The sequence below is a fragment of the Furipterus horrens genome, unplaced genomic scaffold, assembly GCF_987537825.1.
Source record: "Furipterus horrens unplaced genomic scaffold, mFurHor1.1.pri manual_scaffold_7, whole genome shotgun sequence".
Classification (NCBI taxonomy): Eukaryota; Metazoa; Chordata; class Mammalia; order Chiroptera; family Furipteridae; genus Furipterus; species Furipterus horrens.
This window is the reverse complement of record NW_028327177.1, coordinates 39,549,391-39,568,483: the sequence shown is the minus strand read 5'-3', so window position 1 is coordinate 39,568,483 and position 19,093 is coordinate 39,549,391. Positions and strand designations below refer to the sequence as shown.

General features: G+C 35.2%; 1 protein-coding gene across 2 annotated transcripts in view; it reads right to left on the bottom strand.

Moving 5' to 3' along the window:
• Positions 1-19,093, bottom strand: part of PDE7A (phosphodiesterase 7A) — a 113,010-nt gene that overhangs the window by 58,292 nt on the left and 35,625 nt on the right. The window contains exon 1 of one of the 2 annotated variants that reach the window (XM_090283626.1): positions 4,701-4,866. The exons of the other annotated variant lie outside the window; for it this stretch is intronic. Within the exon in view, the coding sequence (XP_090139752.1) occupies positions 4,701-4,760 (60 nt within the window). The 5' untranslated portion in view covers positions 4,761-4,866. Of the gene's footprint in view, positions 1-4,700; positions 4,867-19,093 lie in introns of those variants that run through there. 2 annotated transcript variants of the gene reach the window in all.

Below are 19,093 nucleotides of genomic sequence, written 5' to 3'. Positions count from 1 at the left end.
GGTAAACTATTTACTCTGGAGCAAACAGTCACTTTAATCACTTGGTATGGAAAGACACCACTCACACCTGCTATTTCAATCCCCACTTCAAAGATATTTAGCATATTGTATTACAGGCCTCCCTTAATAATACCATATTAGTGGAAAACATTGAAGCTTGGGAAGATTATATGGAAATAAATATTTCTATCAGTTAGATAATACTAATAAGGCTACAGATATCATTATGTAATAAATACCTTGTCGTGTCAACATCTATCAACCTGCAAGTACCCAATAATAACTTGGATAATAGCTTGTTAAAACAAATTTTAAGCTGTTATCTCTAACAGTACTCCTTAAGAAGAGTTGTTGGCATTGTTTTTCTTTTAATGTAAGAAGGGAACTTACTAAAATAGCCACTAATTAGAAAGGTAAAACTTCATTTATCACTTCACATATTAAAGACTGAGAAAGAATAATACCAGTTCTGTTAAATAAAATATAAGTTAAAAAAATGAGTAATAAACACAGTCTACTTTATAACTATGACATATTAAATTTATTTTAAGATAATCACTTTAGACTTATTTATAGAGGCATTAATTTAGATATTAAAATGATAGGATTTGTATTGATCATAATAAAAACTTGGTTAAAAGGCTAAAATTTAATTTTAAATATATATCAAGTTACACCGGGATGTGCAAAATATTCAAATTATTCTACTCATTACTAATTTGAGTAATTCTGGTCCACAAATAATTGGCTTAAATGTTTTACTAAACCAATTAGACATAATTCTTATAAAATAAACCCAAATGAGACAAAAATATTTTTAAGAATGGACTTAAAGTGCATGAATGTGAACACATCAATGAATACATCCTGCATGATAATTCAATTCATTCATTTGTCACCTCATGGAGCAAGATTAAAATGAATATTAAATTCTCTCACTAAGTAATCTAAGTAGAGTAATCTAAAGTAACTCATTCTGGAAAAATATACTATAAGTTATAAATTATAACAATAAAAATTTGATTTCCATGTCAGAATCATGGTATTTTAAAAAATATTTATATGTGCTTTATTACATCAACACTGCAGCACAGACTTAACATATTTTTAATGTTACCATTTTAAAAGCCTTATAGTAGCAAAATTCTATTTTTAATACAAATAGTAAAACAAAGGTAACCAAATTCCTTTGTCACACTGTCATCATAAAACACCCTGAGCTATCATCCACATTCCCACTTTGCCTCACCAGTAAATGGAAATAACTGAGAAGCCTCTACTCGTGACTCTTCCAATTTAGCCATCGTGGGAACAACTTGTAAAGCAAACTAGTACAGGTCAAAACACGGGCAAGGCTGAGCTCATCAGAAACTAACAGCCGTAGCACAAACAAACTAAATTGTAAGGTTCCAATAGATCCACTGCCACTGACAGGAGTTTTGAGTGGCCCCAGTTAAGACACTCACTACCTTGAATCAGAGTGAATCACTCTTCCACAAGATTTGACTTATAAGATGAATGACAAAAAATATAAAAGTTGTTCCCAAGATTAGTTAATACATAACATTGAAAGACAAACACAGTTTAAAACTGACCAAAGGTATTTTAAGTGCTATTGTTTTCATTTTGTTCAAGTTTCCACTAAAGTGATTTATTGTGAAAAAGCATGTGTACATATTTCCCTTACATGGTAAAAACAAAATACATTAACTAATACTTGCTGAGCTCCTTCCTACTCTGTGCCAGAAAATATTCCAGGTGTTTTCATACAACCCACACAAGACCTCTGAGGTCAGTTTTATTGGCCTAGTTTTGCAGCAGCACTAAATTAATGTTTTTAGCAGCATTACACAAAAATAGTAACATACTACAAAAGATGAAGCCTAGCCAAAGTTCCAAAAGCAATTTTCTCTAATATAGTAAAATGAGCTTTTTCAGAGTATGTTCATCTTACATATGCAAAAAATACATGCTCATGTTTGAGTGCCTAGTCAAAGACAGCATAAACCCACTGAATAGTATCCTTCCCCCCTTCTTATTCCCTAAATACACTTTTAAAAATCACAAATAAAGTATTAGCACCCTTTTTATTTAAATTTTAATTTTTGGGTGGTTATAAAAAGTAAAGTCTCTGAAAAACATCCACAATTCAATTAATACATCAATTTTAACTTGATCTTCATTCAATAACTTAGCAAGCTAATACTCTAAAAACAATCAGTAAATATCAGTTAGTGAAACAAAATCAATTCTTAATTTATAAAACATAAGAATTTTAAAAAATGAGATTTTTTTAAAGAAAGTTCTTCAACAAGTACATCTCAAAACAAATAAAACCCAGAACTCTCAGAAAATCGAACTTTATGGAAATCTGACAACCAAGGATTTAATGAAGCCACATTCATTCAGATGGGTGCCTTTTACAGCAAGTCTTAGCAGCTCTACCTAATACACAGACACAAATACAGGGAGGCTGCCAAATTAAGGAGAAAAGGAATATGGTCCAAATGAAAGAAAAGATCAAAACCCCAGAAAGAGAACAAAATGAAATGAAGATAGCCAACTTACCAGATACAGAGTTCAAAACACTGGTGATAAGGATGCTCGGAGAACTCACTGAGTATGGCAACAACATAAAGGAAGAAATGAAGGTTACACTAAGTAAAATAAAGAAAAACCTACAGGGAACCAACAAGGAAGGAAAGGAATCCGGGATTCAAACCAATGATTTGGAACATAAGGAAGAAATAAACATTCAACCAGAACAGAAAGAAAAAACAAGAATTCAAAAAAACAAGGATAGTAAAAGAAGACTCTGACACATCTCCAAATATGTCAACATCCAAATCATAGGGATGCCAGAAGGAGAAGAGGAAGAGCAATAAACTGAAAACTTATTTGAAAAAAATAATGAAAGAAAACTTCCTTAATTTGGTGAAGAAAATAGACATACAAGTCCAGGAAGGTCAGGAAATCCCAAAGAACTTGGACCCAAAGAGATACACATCAAGATGCATCATAAGTAAAAAGTCAAAGGTTAAAGGTAAAGAGAAAATGTTAAAATTAGCAAGAGTAAAGCAGAGTTACCTACAATGGAGTTTCCATAAGACTGTCAGCTGATTTCTCAAAAGAAACTTTGCAGGCAAGAAGGGACTGGCAAGAAATATTCAAAGTGATGAAAAGCAAGGACCTACAACCTAGATTACTCTATCCAACAAAGCTAGCATTTATAATGGAAGGGCAGATAAAGTGCTTCCCAGAAAAGGTAAAGCTAAACGAGTTCATTATCACCAAGCCATTATTACATAAAATGTTAAAGGGAACTATATAAGAAAAAGAAGATAAAAACTATGAACATTAAAAAGGCAACACCCCTGGCTGGTGTGGCTCAGTGGATTGAGTGCTGGCCTGTGAACCAAAAGGCCACCAGTTCCATTCCCAGTCTGGGCACATGCCTGGGTTTGTGGACCAGTCCCCAGTTGGGGGCGTGCAAGAGGCAACCGATCAATGTATCTCTCACACACTGATGTTTCTCTGCTTCCCTTCCCCTCTCTCTAAAAGTAAATAAATAAAATCTGAAGAAAAAAAAAAAAGGCAACGAATTCATGACTATCAACAACTGAATCTAAAAAAAAATAAACTAAGCAAACAATCAGAACAGGAATGTAATCAAAGGTATGTAGATCATCTGGAGGGGAAAAGGTGCAGGGATTAAAAAGCCTAAGTGGTGGGTACAAAATAGACAGGGGGATGTTAAGAATAGTATAGGAAATGGAGAAGCCAAAGAATTTATATGCACGACCCATGGATATGAACTAAGGAAGGGACTGCTGGAGGGTAGGGGGGTACTAGGCAGAGCGGGAAAAGGGGGAAAAATTGGGACAACTATAAAAACATAATCAATAAAATATACTTAAATAAAGAACATTAACTATATAGGAGCTTTTGTGTTGTTTGGCAAATAGTGATGTCTTGTAAATTTTAAGTTAATACTCTTCAATTTCTTAATACAGGAAGACAAAAGCTTCATGGTGGATGAAAGATATAATCATTTTTATAAGAATATAGAAAAATAATTTTAAATATTATAATCTTAAATATATCTTACTTTAGACTCTCATCCAGATGGTAAATCAAGCATTTCTCAAGCCTGATATATAGAATTCAAGTAAAAAATAATAACAGATATATATTAATTTTAAATGTTTTCAATATAAGTAAGGCATACATTTTAGCAGCAGCAGGACCTTAAGAGAGGCCGTGATAGAGGATGGTATTCAGTTTTTAAAAAGTTTATATACTATATAATTGCTTAGAAATCCTCAACAACTATACTTTGTAAGCATTAGTAAATTACCTCCAGAAGAGAATGTTTAAAATATGTACAACAAAAGTCTAAATTGTTTAGTAATTTTATAATCTCAAAAGCTGAACTGCTTTCATCATAAAAACTTCCTTAAAGAAATGATACCAAGGAATGACACCATAAAAAGCCCTCAGGGAGGAATAAGATGGAAAAGAATAAAGATTATAGACAGTAATTTTAAGCTTTTTGGTGGAAAGATAAACCTCATAGCTCTTTTAATTAAGAGAAATAAAAACTAAAGCAAAAGGAGAAGAAACTCAACTAGTAATTTCATTTCTATCAAATATAAAAACTAATGATAAATGTTACAATCCTAAAAATAAAAATGGCCTACCTTAGAGGCGATCCACTTGATAAGAACCAAAGCCAGACACCAGATCAATGTAATTCCCATTGGATCGATCAAAAGCGAGCAGCATAATCTCTCTCCTCCCCCAGTGAGCAATGAGGAAGAAAGGCTTGTTAGGAGTTAGGGAATAACCAGCTGTCCTCAGGCAGAAGCGAGGAGACACTGACTGCCTTGAACCTCCAGCAGCTGCCTTCAAACAATCACCTGACTCCTCTGAGAAGGCGCTGCCAGCCAGCCTTCTTAGCCAGCGTGTGCTTACTGCCACAACCCAGGGTTGGGGGAGAACAGCGTCAGTAACTTTGGAAGAGGACAGGGAAAACCTTGGTGAGGACTGACCTAACAGCCTCACAAAATGGAGACAAAAGAGGTCTCAGGCTAGCCTCACACACTCACTCCTACAATGTTCACACTAAGAGAGGGCTTTGAAACAACTTTCAAAAAAACATTTGGCTGTACTAAAATTTTTCTCATTTCTTTCACATAGACCAGCTTCACAGGCTTAACGTCCTGGCATTTAAAGGTATTAATGCATTTTATTCTATCTTTTCAACTTTTAATATTGAGTTTGTTGAACTTTTTATTTCCTTTAGAGCTAGGATGACTGTATGACTGTTGGAGGCTTTCATAAATAATGTCTGTACTATTTAACATTACCATTCACTCATTTTGAACTTATTGACAAAGGCCGGTTGAACAGGACATTTTCAAGCAATTGAAAGTATAGTATTTCCAAGCCCTAACTGCAATCTAGCTTATATTACAACATTATTGGTCCATGTCTCCTCTTGGCTGTGAGTGAGCTCTGAGACAGCAAAGTGTCTATATTCATCCATCTTCATGATGCTGAGAAAGTGCCTTTCTTGAAACTTTCATTCCAGTATTCAGCAAATATTTATTAAGCTACTACTATGTAACAGCCCCTATTTCAGATGTAGATGCCAGGGGAATAGTCATTGAGTAAAAACAGACATGGCTCCTGCCCTTGTGAAGCTTACAGCTCAGTCAGTCTACATTACCAAAGACTGCAATTGTACCAAGTGAAATGAAGCTGAGATGTTGCCAACAAAGGAACCAAGGAACTGCTAACAAAGCCTGGTTTTGTCCTAGTTAAGAGGGGAGGGACTTCTGTGAAATGTCCCTGAGCTGAAATAAAGGGACAAGGCATGATGGCTAAGGAGCAGACAAAACAAGTATGTATAGTGAGTAGAAGAAATTGGAAGAAGAGCAGGGGAGGCCAGAATGCAGAAAAGTAGAAAGCCAGAGGGGAGGCCCCATGAAGGTGATCTATCTTCACCCTAAAAGCTAATCACAACTTGCTGAAAAATTTAAGTTGGTTTTGGTCAAGTATAGCTCGGTGGAGTAGGGACTAGGTAGGCAGTTGGGAGGCTGCTGCAGAGGTCCAGGAGAGCGGCGATGATCATCCACACTGGGTGGCGGGATGGAGACAAGTGGACTGTAATTCATGATGAGACAAATCCATCTGCACATCAACGGTACACAAATGATGGTTCTATAATACTTGAACACAGACCAAATAGTTCAAATGTAATGATCTTTTCACTACCCAATCCTCAGTACGAAGTGTTTACTTAAAAGAAAAGTTAACTCTAGACCTGTTAAAATGAAGCATTAATTAAACTAATGGGACTAAATAAAAATTTCCTAAATTGAAACTATCTGTGTTAATCCTTGCACAAAATGAGATAATTTTAATTTCATCATGAAATTTGGTGTGACAAATGAGACTGTCAAGGTCTTTGATTTCTCTCTGTATTCCACTGAGGCTGCAGCAACCAAACTCAAAAGATGCCCAGCAACAGGACAGACCAGCTGAGTGTCTACCAGCCCCATTCTCAGGAAAATGCTAGGGGTCATCTGCAAGGGGCTGTGGAGCCTGGGCCAGTGGCTAACATGGGCTCGAGGTCATTATCCGCTGCTCTAGCCGGAGTCGCACACTCCAGATTAGCTCACTACACTATGATGCCTAGTCCAAGAATATTTCCCTTCCAATCAGCTGCTCAAAAAGTCAAGTTTTGAGAAGCAAATACAATGTTGCTATTTTTGGTACAGTACTTAAACATATTTATAAATGTCTTTTTTGTTAATGGTGAACTCAAGAATCTGTGCTTTCTTTTACTTTAAAAGGACTGAACGGAAGTGGGGAAGAATCAGAATTGAGACATGGAGGGGAAAAAAGTAAGAAAGGCAGTCCTACAGGTTCTTTTAAACGAATTTCTGTTGAGATTATGTCCACCAGTCAAGAGCCTGAGTTTAAATGGGTTGTTTGTTTTCTTCATGTTGAGTCGTATAAGCTCTTTATATATTTTGGAAATCAGTCCCCTGTCTGTGATGTCATTGGCAAATATGTTTTCCCGTATGGTTGGTTTCCTTTTCATCTTGCTGATGTTTTCTTTTGCTGAGCAGAAACTCTTTAGTTTGATGTAGTCCCATTTGTTTATTTTTTCCTTTATTTCTCTTGCCTTAGGAGATGTATCCGTGAAGATATTGTTACGTGAGATATCTGAAATTTTCCTATGTTTTCCTCTAGGACTTCTATGGTGTCACGGCTTACATTTAAGTCTTTGATCCATCTTGAGTTTATTCTCGTGTGTAGTGTAAGTTGGTGGTCTAGTTTAATTTTTTTGCAAGTCCCTATCCAGTTCTCCCAGAACCATTTGTTAAAGAGACTCTTCTCACTCCATTTTATGTTCCTTCCTCCTTTATCAAATATTAGTTGACCACAGAGGCCTGGGTTTATTTCTGGACTCTCTATTCTGTTCCACTGATCTATGTGTCTGTTCTTATGCCAGTACCAGACTGTTTTGATCACAGTGGCTTTGTAGTATTGTTTGTGATCTGGTGTTGTGATTCCTCCTGCTGTGTTCTTCTGTCTCAAGATCACTTTTGCTATTCAGGGTCTTTTTTGGTTCCATATGAATTTTTGGAGTATTTGTTCTAGGTCTGTGAAATATGTCATTGGTATTTTAATAGGGATTGTACTGAATCTGTAAATTGCTTTGGGTAGTATGGCCATTTTGATGATGTTGATTCTTCCCATCCAAGAACATGGTATTTGCTTCCATTTATTTGTATCTTCCTTAATTTCTTTCTTCAATGTTATGTAATTTTCACTGCTAGGATTATACCCGAAAAATCCTAAAACCCTAATTCAAAAGAACTTATGTACCCTTATGTTCATAGCAGCACTGTTTACAATAGCTAAGTGCTGGAAACAGCCTAAGTGCCCATCTGTAGAGGAGTGGATCAAAAAGCTGTGGTACATTTACACAATGGAATACTATGTAGCAGAAAGAAAGAAGGAACTCCTGCCATTTGCGACAACATGGATGGAACTAGAGAGAATTATGCTTAGTGAAATAAGCCAGGCAAAGAAAGAAAAATACCATATGATATCATCTAATACAGGAAACTAAAGAACAACACAAACAAAAGAACTAAACAGAACAAAGAGCAGAACAGCAGTCAATAGGGGGGAGGGGGGAGGGAGAGAAGGGGGATAAGTAAGGGACGGGTTTAGTCAAAGAACGTGTATAAATGACTCATGGACATGGACAATGGGGAGGGATATGATTGTGGGAGAAGGGGTGGGCTGGGTGGGGGAAAAATGGGACAACTGTAATTGAAAAACCAAAAAATAAGAAAAATAAAAAATAATAAAATTTTATTATGAAATTAAAAAAAAAAAGAGCCTGAGTTTATTTCCTTGCTTTTCTGACAAGAGCTGAGTGACCCTATGCAAGTTACCACCTCTCTGGGTCTTATTTTCTTCCCTTCACAAGAGTTAAATAACAACTATAAAAGAATAATACCTAGTTCTCAATAAATTGTAACTGAATCAGAATTAAATATTGAAGGCCTAAGAATAAGAGCCTAACCCACTCTAGGTCCACCCCAACTCCAGGCTTAATTGTAACCACAACAGTCCAGGAGGGGAATTTGCTCTGTGCTTGCCTAGTGTGCCCTGAAAAATCTTTCCTGAGCCCTAGTAGGAGCAGGATCTTGGCTTTCATGTTCCACACTGGTGAACAGGTCCCCTTGGTAGCCTCTTCTTAAATTTCTACTATATTTCTAATTCTGAAATACAGAGATAATCAAGACACAATCCTCTCAGATCACAAAATTTCCTATTTGAATAGAAATAGCTATTAAGTTTATGCCTAAAATTCAAAGATTCTTCACTGCTAATGGCACATTTCCATCACTCAAATCTTACAAAAATCTCAGCGAGTACAGTTAAAAATATATAAATATTTAAATTGCTTAATGGCATGAAACTAATGGTTTTAAAACTTTATCTTATTTTGAGATATAAAATACTAATTTATCTTGATAAGTTACAAGGCTCCTCTGAATAACAGAAAAATTTTCTGTAAGATGAAATAAAAACAGAAGTTGTTATTGAATTAGTATAAGCACTCCTTTACAATATTATGTGTACTGGAAAATCATCCTAAAAATTAATCTTTCCAGGTTGAATCTATGTAATTTATTATTCCATAAAAATAGTTTATATGAATTTCATTTTTTTAAAAAATTTTTTAAGAGAAAGAGGAAGGGGGTGAAAGAGGGAGGGAGAGAGGAAGAGAGAAAGAAAAGATATCAATCTGTTTGTTCCACTTATTCGTTGGTTGATTCCTGTATGTATCCTAACCAGGGATCAAATCCACAACCTTGGTATATCAGGACAACGCTCTAACCAACTAAGCAACCTGACCAGGACAAGAAATAGTTACCTTTTTTACACCAATAACAAATGTATTCTTTATATTAACTTTTCTCACCTCTCAAAGCCTTAGTGAAATACTGCAGGTAACAACAACAAAAAGCAGTTGACTATACTAAGAAAAATAATGCAAAGGATACAGTCAAACTTTCCAAAACAGAACTTGATACTGTAAGAAAAAAGTATAAAGCTTTTACCTTTCTGGAGCTTATAAAACTTATACCCAAAAAAATAAGGCATTAGAGGCAAACCTCATTATTTTAGAAGTGTGTGTGATCAATAGAAAGAATAGGTATGACTTTGATCACTGTGTCTTAGAGAAGTAATCCAAGCACAAATTTCACCCCTGGGGCTTTCTGCCACACACAGGACACCTGTCAATCTTGGCAATAGTCTGCAGCTATCCATATAGAGGAAGACTCAGCATGCCCCTCTCTTGACCAAATTAGGCTACCCTCATCTGCACTGACATCAGTGTCTATGATTTTGGAATCCTGTTGACGGAAATAGCCTATCCCAGAGTTCTCTATACAAATGTAGTGCCTGTAGAAAACTAAAAAAAATTCATAATAGAAAAATGTGAACACTATAGTCAAAACCCTCCAATTGTGCTTTTATCATTTTGAATTCCACCAATTTTAATAACAAATAATAAATCAAGAGTGATTTTATTTTATTAAAAATCACCTATCAGGGCTTTTTATTTTTCAAATGGTATAAATTTCAAGAGATATAAAACTGAAAAAAAAATTGATAAATAACTTTGATAACAAAAAGTATTTTAAAACCAAGGTAACATGGGAGTTTCACAAGTTAATTAAGACCTTTGTGTCATACTGATTTAGAGTCCTGATTTAAGTTTTCTGTTATACAGCATCCTCATATTTGATGGCAAAAGATATGTGATTAGTCCTAGTATGAAGGAAGTAATAAAAACACCTTGACATTTTACAAACATTCAAGTCTTCTGGTCCAGAAAACTACATCTGGTGATATTAAAAAGAACTTAAGAGACTTGCTTATCAAACCATTGTTCATAATATCTTTAAAATTATGGAAAAGTGGAAATTGTCACAACTTTCAGAAGGAAAATTACAGTAGTGTAGATTCCACAACTGTAGTTTAGACTTAGAAAACGGTCATATAGTGTATATAATGTAAGTGTAAGTCCTCTAGTACAGCAGTCCCCAACCTTTTTGGCACCAGGCACTGGTTTTGTGGAAGACAACTTTTCCACCAACCAGGGTGGGGGGATGGTCTCGGCATGATTCAAGAGCATTACATTCAAGCTCACCTCCTGCTGTGTGACCTAGTTCCCAACAGGCCAGGACCAATACGGTCCACAGCCCAGAGGTTGGGGACCCCTGCCCTAGTATATATATATACCAGGAGAATGTCACAGACACAGGACACCTTAATTTCAGCAAGGCTGCACAAAGTTCCTAGTGATATCCTTAAGAACAAAACAGAGCCATGTGAGCCCCATACTACAGTGAGGCAGACTCCTAGCTGAGTGAGCAAACACACCCAGAACTTAAGTACTTGATATCAAACTAGTGGAAGAATTCCAGCGGTAACTCACAGAACTTTGCTTTTGACTTTGTCTTGTTCCAGTTTATTTATGGGTGCAGGTCAAACAAATGCATAGCAAATCTGCACACTGAAACACAAAGGGTAAACCAGCATACTAATTACAAAATAACTTAAAAAAATAAAGACTGCATTTTGATATAAAATAAACTGCATGCATGAAGAACAATGGAAATGGGTTTTTGTAGTTTCCTTAAAAAACAAAACAAAAGCAGATGAAAGGTAGAATGGTCACACTCTAAGTTAGTAAGAGACAATAAGTAAAGAAAATTTTAGGAGGCACTGAGTCAGAGAAGTGTCCAGATTAAGATGCTCCACTAGTCTCAATATAGGCAACATTTATAAGGCTGAGTTCAGTTCTAAATATTAGACTGGAAGATGCATACATACATGACATTTTAAAATGTAGATATAGATAATACACAAGGCATAGTTTTACAAACTGAAATGCTTTAGGCAAAGAAATAAAAAGAGGGACATAATAGGTGTTAATGTGCTGTTAAGATAAGTGGGTTCAAGGAGGTTAGCTTTATTCTGAGAAATTACAGGTTGGAAGTAGGACCAATGGACAGAAGTCTGTGGAAGATAGAATTTGACTCAATATTATTTTCTAAGAACTTTGATTAATCAAAATCATTAAATTAAGAGGAACAGCCTCAAACTAGCCTACGTCTAGGAGGTTGTGGGACAAGCTAAAACAAATGACTTTCAAGATCTCTGCCAATTCTAACAACCAACACTATGATAATCAAAGAAGCCTTTCTAAGGAAGCCCTGTCATTAAAGGTTTTCAATGAGAAATGTTTCCACCACTGCTCCCCACAGACTGACCCCCTCAAATCTACTAGAAGAATTAAGTGGTTACTGGCATTTATCTTAAAAGGTACTTTTTGTATTTTTTATTTTTAATTTCTTTTTACTTTGTAGTTTTTAATTTTCATATGAGAATTTTACTAAAGAAAGTTAGGAGTATATAAACATTACATATGAAACACAAATTGACACAGCCTAGAATGAAAATGCCTAAGAACTAAAAGTACAAATTCAAGCTTAGACATTTAGGAACTCATACTTGTTGATGAAATCACATTATTTCCCTGTAATTTAGTTTCCTCATTTGTGGTTTAGAGTGATGATCAAATGAGGCAATAAATAAATATATGTATATAAACATACATAAATAATATGTAAAAATTTTATATACAGCCTAGTGCTATTAAAAATACTGATGTTCTTTTCTTAATTTCTTTCAATCACATAAGGTTTTCTTGGGATTTCTCTGATAGTCCCACTTATACATTTCTTTACTGAATTTCTCCCTCCTTTAAAAAAACCATTGATTTACCTGTTTTTCTGTCATGTTAAATTCAAATGCAAGTGATAAGCTATCTCTTTTTGTGGGGCATTTGCTTAACTTAAACTTTGCCGAAGGGTTTTACTGACTAACCTTTTCTCAGAATGTTCTTCCTCATTTTCTATTTTTTTCTTTTTTTCTCCTCCTCTTGTTCCTCTTTTATATCCTTTTCCTTTCCTCCTTTTTCTCCTTCTACTTCTATCCATTTTTTATTTTTCCTTATTTTGACCACAAGACATAACTCATTGCTTCTGTATAGCAAGATTTGAAGTATCAGAAGCTTATGAAGTATCAAGAGCTCTCTCCATCCTGAATAAGCTTGTTCTCTCAGCTTCCAAGACATCATCCTTTCCTGAGTTTCCGTCTATACCATGGCTGCTCCTTCAAAGTTTTCTTTGCTTGTTTGTTCTCTTTCTAGTTGGTATCTTTTTTTTCTTTATTGGTAAAAGGTACTTTTCAAATGAAAACTATTTATAGGTAAGGAAAAAAGACTTCACTTCTAAAAATAATATTATTACCAGACCACTAATTGTGGGTAAAACATATCAAAATATTTATAACATCGATATTGATACTAAAGAAGAAAAATAGTATCTAGAGATTGAATAAATTTAGGGAGAAAAACTCTGAATAAGGATAGCACATATCAATAACAGCTTCCCTCTCAACGCAATCAGAGTAGAAGCACAAAAGAATTCTGAAGTATACTTGAGGTGCATGGAATTGAACAGTACTATTTCATTTCCACTTATAGTACTGTATTGCAGAAGAAAGAAACAGAGATTTTGAGGTCTCTGGTGTGTTAGGCAAAAGGGATATATTGTAAGCGAGACATAGTCTTTGCCTTCCTCACGCAACTCAGGTTTTAGTGATGCATAAATTATATTTAGGAAGAAATACTTTCAGTCCCCATGTGTGAAATAGATTTAACATAGTGAAAAACTTCAGTCTTCGGGAGATCTGGCCTGGATTAGGACAGTGGTCATAGGAACGGAAAAAGGTGATGTGGGACTCTAGAGATGATTTTCTTCAATGCTTCAGGAGAGGATTACTTGCTCCAGGGATAACTAAGTGGAAGTGTTTATTCGGTAGCTGCACTTTCTGCCCTCATAGTCTTGAAAGATACATAGACTGGAAAGAGGGATTTAGTGGTAACCCTCTACTAATCAAAACCATATGGAGAAGTGTAATTTCAGGTCCTTTGCCCATTTTTTAATTAGACTTTTTTCTTTTCTCTTCTGGTGTTGAGTTTTATAAGCTCTTTACAAATTTTGGATATTAAAACCTTATAAGATGTATTAGTGAATATATTCTCCCTCCAGTGGGTTGTCTTTTCATTTTGTTGATGGTTTCCTTTGGTGTGCAGAAAATTTTAGTTTGATGTAGTCCCATTTGTTTATCTTTTCTTTTGTTTCCCTTGCCCAAGGAGTTATATCAGAAAAAATATTGCTACAAGAAATGTCCAAGATTTTACTGCCTATGTTTTCTTCTAGGATTTTTATGGTTTCCAGTCTAACATTTAAGTCTTTAATACATTTTGCATTTATTCTTTGTGTGGTGTATGAAGGTGGTCTAGTTTCATTTTTACACACATATCTGTCCAATTTTCCCAACACCATTTATTGACTAGACTATCTTTAGCCCATTGTACATTTTTGCCTCCCTCTGTGAAGATACCAATGGCATATTTCACAAAACTAGAACAAATATTACAAAAATCTATACGGAACAACAACAGACCCCAGACAGCAACAGCATTCTTGAGAAAGAAAAACAAAGTTGGAGGAATCACACTAGCTTATATCAAAATATACTACGAGGCCATAGTAATGAAAACAGCATGGTACTGGCATAAAAGCAGACATATTGATCACTGGAAAAGAATAGAGGCCAGAAATAAACCCACATCTTTATAGTCAATTAATATTTGACAGAGGAGAAAAGAAACATACAATCAGTTAAAGAAAATCTATTCAATAAACGGTGTTGGGAATATTGGACAGACACATGCAAAAATATGAAACTAAACCACCTTATACCTCACACCTGTCAAAATGGCTACCACCAATAAATCAACAAACAAGTGTTGGCAAGGACGTGGAGAAAGGGAAACTCTCATGCCCTGTAGGTGATAAAGCAGACTGGTGCAGCCACTGTGTAAAGAAGTATGGAGTTATCTCAAAAAATTAAATATGGAGTTCTAACTGGTGTGACTCGGTTGGTTGGGCATACTCCTGTAGAGCAAAAAAGTCACTGGTTCAATTCGTGGTTAGGGCACGTGCGCAGGTTGTGGGTTTGGTCCCCAGTTAGAGTGCATACAAGAGGCAACCAACAGATTTTACTCTCTCACACCAATGTTTCTCTCCCTTTCTCCCTCCCTTTTCCTCTCCCTAAAAAAATAATTACAATCTTAAAAAAAAATTAAAAATGATTACCTTATAACCCAGCTATTCCACTACTGGCAATTTATCTGAAGAAACCCCATACACAAATTAGAAAGAATATATGCACCTGGATGTTAATTGGCAGTGTTACTTACTATAGCCAAGATATGAAAGCAGCCCAGGTATTCATCAGTAAATGAATGGATAAAACAGCTATGGTATGTTTACAAAATGCAATACTACATGGTTGTAAAAAAGAAGAAGATTTTACCCTTTGTGATGGCAGGGATGGTCTGGAGAACATTATGCTAAGTGAAATAAGCCAATCAGAGAAAGACAAATACCATATGATTTCACTCATATGTGAAATCTAATGAACAAATTGAACTAACATGCAAAATAGAGGCACTCATAGCTAGAGAGCCGGATGACAGCTCACAGTGAGGGTGTGGGGATAGAGGGGCTTGGGTTTGAAGGGGTTGAACAAAAAGAAAAAAAAAGAAGAAACTCATGGACATGGACAACGGTGTGGTGATGCAGAGGGGGGAAGGAGACAGGTGGAAGCAGATATGGGGGAATAAATGGTGATGCAGAAAAATAAAATTAGGGGGGAAAAAAGACCATATGATGAGTAAGATTATCCAAAGAGAGAAGAGAAGATGGTTAAAACTAAAATCTTAAGGCTCACAAACTGGAAAAGACTGGGAGGAAAAGGTCAAGCCTCATAATTGGTAATTATTCAAGCTAAACAGCAAACTTCCTATGCTGCTTTTTCTCTCTCACACACATATACAAATAAAATTACTTTCCCTCATAGACCTTCAGTAATCTTAAAGCCAGTAAGAAATAGCTTTGAATACAAAACAAAAAGCAAGTGATAAAAAATAGGTCATTGCTCAACAAATCTCAAATTGAACCTCACTTTAAGCTTCAAGTTCCTTGCAGACCTAGGCTAGAGAAATAAGTTTGGTTCAGCCACTCCCTCTAATCTGAACTCCTTTAGTTCCTTCAGAAGATGAAGGCAAGATATAGCAAAGATATAGTGATTTGGAAAAAAGCAAAGAACAAATTGTAGCTAACCTAGACCAAACCTGGGTTACTATTACTATTAATATTCTTCACTAGGGAGCATGAATGTATCTATTTAGGTAAATAAGTCTAAGATCATTTGCATTTCCAACAATGGACTAGTGTAGAAAACAACCAAAAATTCTGGAAAGTATCTACTGAAATGACTCCATTAGCTGGTAAGAAAATAAGGAACACCCCAGGCAAAAACTAAGTAAAGGCAGGAATGTATCAACGTAAGCCGAGTACTGTAGCTGGAGTTCACTTCGAGGTCAAAGTAAAGTAGGTGAACCTAAGCTTTGAGTTTTTCACAACATCAGGGTTATATGGAACATAAAAAGACCAAAGCCCAGGGTCTGACCCAAGTGTAGAGCACCTCCCAGTAACTATGACTAATGGAATACAATGAGCAATAATAATTACATCCCATGCTCATTTTAAAAAATAGCTGGAATCAAATTATGTGCAATTTGACAACCATCAGCTAGCAGAGCATGATAACAAATTTATGCAGGTTGGCAAAAAGATTGGCATCTTTTGGATTTGCTGATGAACTTAATTGCAAATGTTATTAAGACTTTAAGAGGCTCCAACTAGAACAATGTATAAAAAGCAGTTTAGTAAAGTTCTACAGTAAAAAGAACTATTTTCTCTTAAATCAACACCATTGTTTATATTAAATAAAATGAAGAGAACATGAAGTATTCTGTACTTAGCATATATAATTACAATGCTTTGTTTAAAATAGACAGAATTAAAAAGGCAAAAATAACTTAATATGCATTGAAGTACATGGTATTTCTTGTTCAAAAGAAATTCACTGACAATCGACACTCTACAAAGAAATGTACAACTTAATTTATATCATCTTATGTCAACAAAACTCCTCCCAAAATATTGCCTTCATGGAGACAGAAAGTATAATAGAATAAAGGACCAGGGACTGGATGGGGAAAGATGGGTACACAGCTTCCTTGTGACATCATGAAAAAGTCTGAGAAACAGGCAGTGGTGATGGTTGCACAACAATGTAAATGTGATGAATGCCACTGAGCTGTACATTTAAAAATGGTTAAAATGATAAAGTTTATGGTAGGCTTATTTTAGCACAATACAAAATATAAGAACATATTTTCATCTAATTTTCCTTAAAGTTTGGAATTCCCTCAAGTCTAAAATTCATGCAAATACAGTAAATACAATATTGTGAGTTTGATAGTTATGTTTAAATAACTTTCATTCATTAATCACAATGGTATCTACTTGTATTTGAAAAACACCTAGTATATACATATGAGATTTATTTTTCCAAGTTTATTACAATCCTAGGTTCTCCTGGGACCTGATATTATCAATTGGGAACCACTAGCCAGAGGATAAAACCAGGGGACTTGCGGGTCAGAGGTGGGAGGAAGCTAATTTAAGAAAAAATGATAGGATAAAAAAGAAAGCTATAGGACCAAGATTAAGAGGACACACAAAGAGCACAAAATATTCAATCCTCAGCAAAAGTGTAGACAAGCACCTTACCATCCATTCTTCCCTACCCTGCAGAATATTTTTTATTACCAAGGAAATATAAAAAAACGCTTACTATTTGCCTTTTATGGCACAAACTTAATCCCATCTTATTTATACCCTATATATATCCTAATTCCAACCAAATTCTAATCACAATTCCTGAACATAGTCTGAATATTACTACTGCCACAGTTGTATCCAACTCATTTCCTCAACATGAAATGAACTCCCTACTACTTGGAAAGTCCAACACATGGTTGTATAAAGAGAAAAATAAAATTCAGTCATTTTGGCCATCAGAATGGCTTATTTCAAGATTTAGTGGGACAACTTAAGAAAACCACACTAAAATAAGCAATTTGATACAGCTGTAAATTTTAATTCATTCTATGGATTAGAACTACTTATATAAAGTATAGGCCATTTACAAATGATGAAGAAGATACATCGTGCTGGCCAAAAAGTTTGTTTGGTTTTTTCATATGATGCTCTAGTAGCACTTAGATGTCTTTAACTTCATTCGAAACAATTTTGTAAGATTGTATTGTGACAGCAGTCATATCAGCATACACTTAAAAATAAAAACATACCAAAATAGGTGAATTTTTGTATAGCCATTTTCATATTGAAGATGGAAGAAGATATACAACATTTTTGGCATATTATGGTTTATTATTTTAAGAAAGTTAAAAACACAACTGAAACGGAAAAAAAAATTTGTGCAGTGTATGGAGAAGGTGTCAAAAGTGGTTTGCAAAGTTTCTTGGTACTATTGACATTTTGGACAAATAATTCTTTGCCGTGGGGCTGTCTTATGCATTGGAAGATGTTTAGCAGCACCCCTGGCCTCTACCCACTAGAAGCCAATAGGAGAGAGCAGACATACTCAAAATACCCAAATCAATGAAGTTATTGGTGAAAATTTAAAATGTGTATTTTACATAAACAACTAAACGGATTTTTTTGCCAATCCAATAGTACAAGTGTTGTTTAGAATCTGGAATACAAGCTGTGACCATAGAGTCTCTGTTTGTTTCAAGTATAGCTGATTTTGAAATTCTGATTCCTATTCACTGAAAAGTTTCTGAAGTGTTGTATAGAAAACAATTTTGAAAATGAGACAAGTAAACATTTAATTGGAAGGCAGATATCCCTCTACTTAAAAATTGTTTTTTATTCTATTATTATACAAGTTATAGAAGTCTATGTCAACCAATCAAGATCTGAGGCTATAAAACACATTACAAGTTTATTTGGGATTTTAAAGGTTTCAAATCCAGGAGACACAGATTCTGGGTAAGGCCTGAAATGTACTTCAGGAAGACAAAGAAAGCTGGAGCTTATAAAGGCAAAAACCACAGACTGGAACAAAGAAACTCTTCCTACTGGCTACTTAACATGGTGTGATGGCTAGTTCAAAAAGGACTGGTCAGTTCCAGATAATGACACCCTAAGGTGAAGTGTAGGCATTGTGGGGAGGGGTGGGTACTTCTAGGGCAAGCACTGAAGTCCGTAAGGCCAAACCTCATTTGGGTGCTGACTTGCAGAAATCTGACTTCCGTAACAAGTTTTTTTTATTATTGTTTATGCTTTTATAGTTGTCCCAATTTTCCCCCCTTCGTCTCCCTCTGCCCAGTCCACCCCTACTTCCAGTCAATCCCCACACCCACCATTGTCCATGTCCATGGGTCCTTCATATATGTTCTTTGACTAATCCC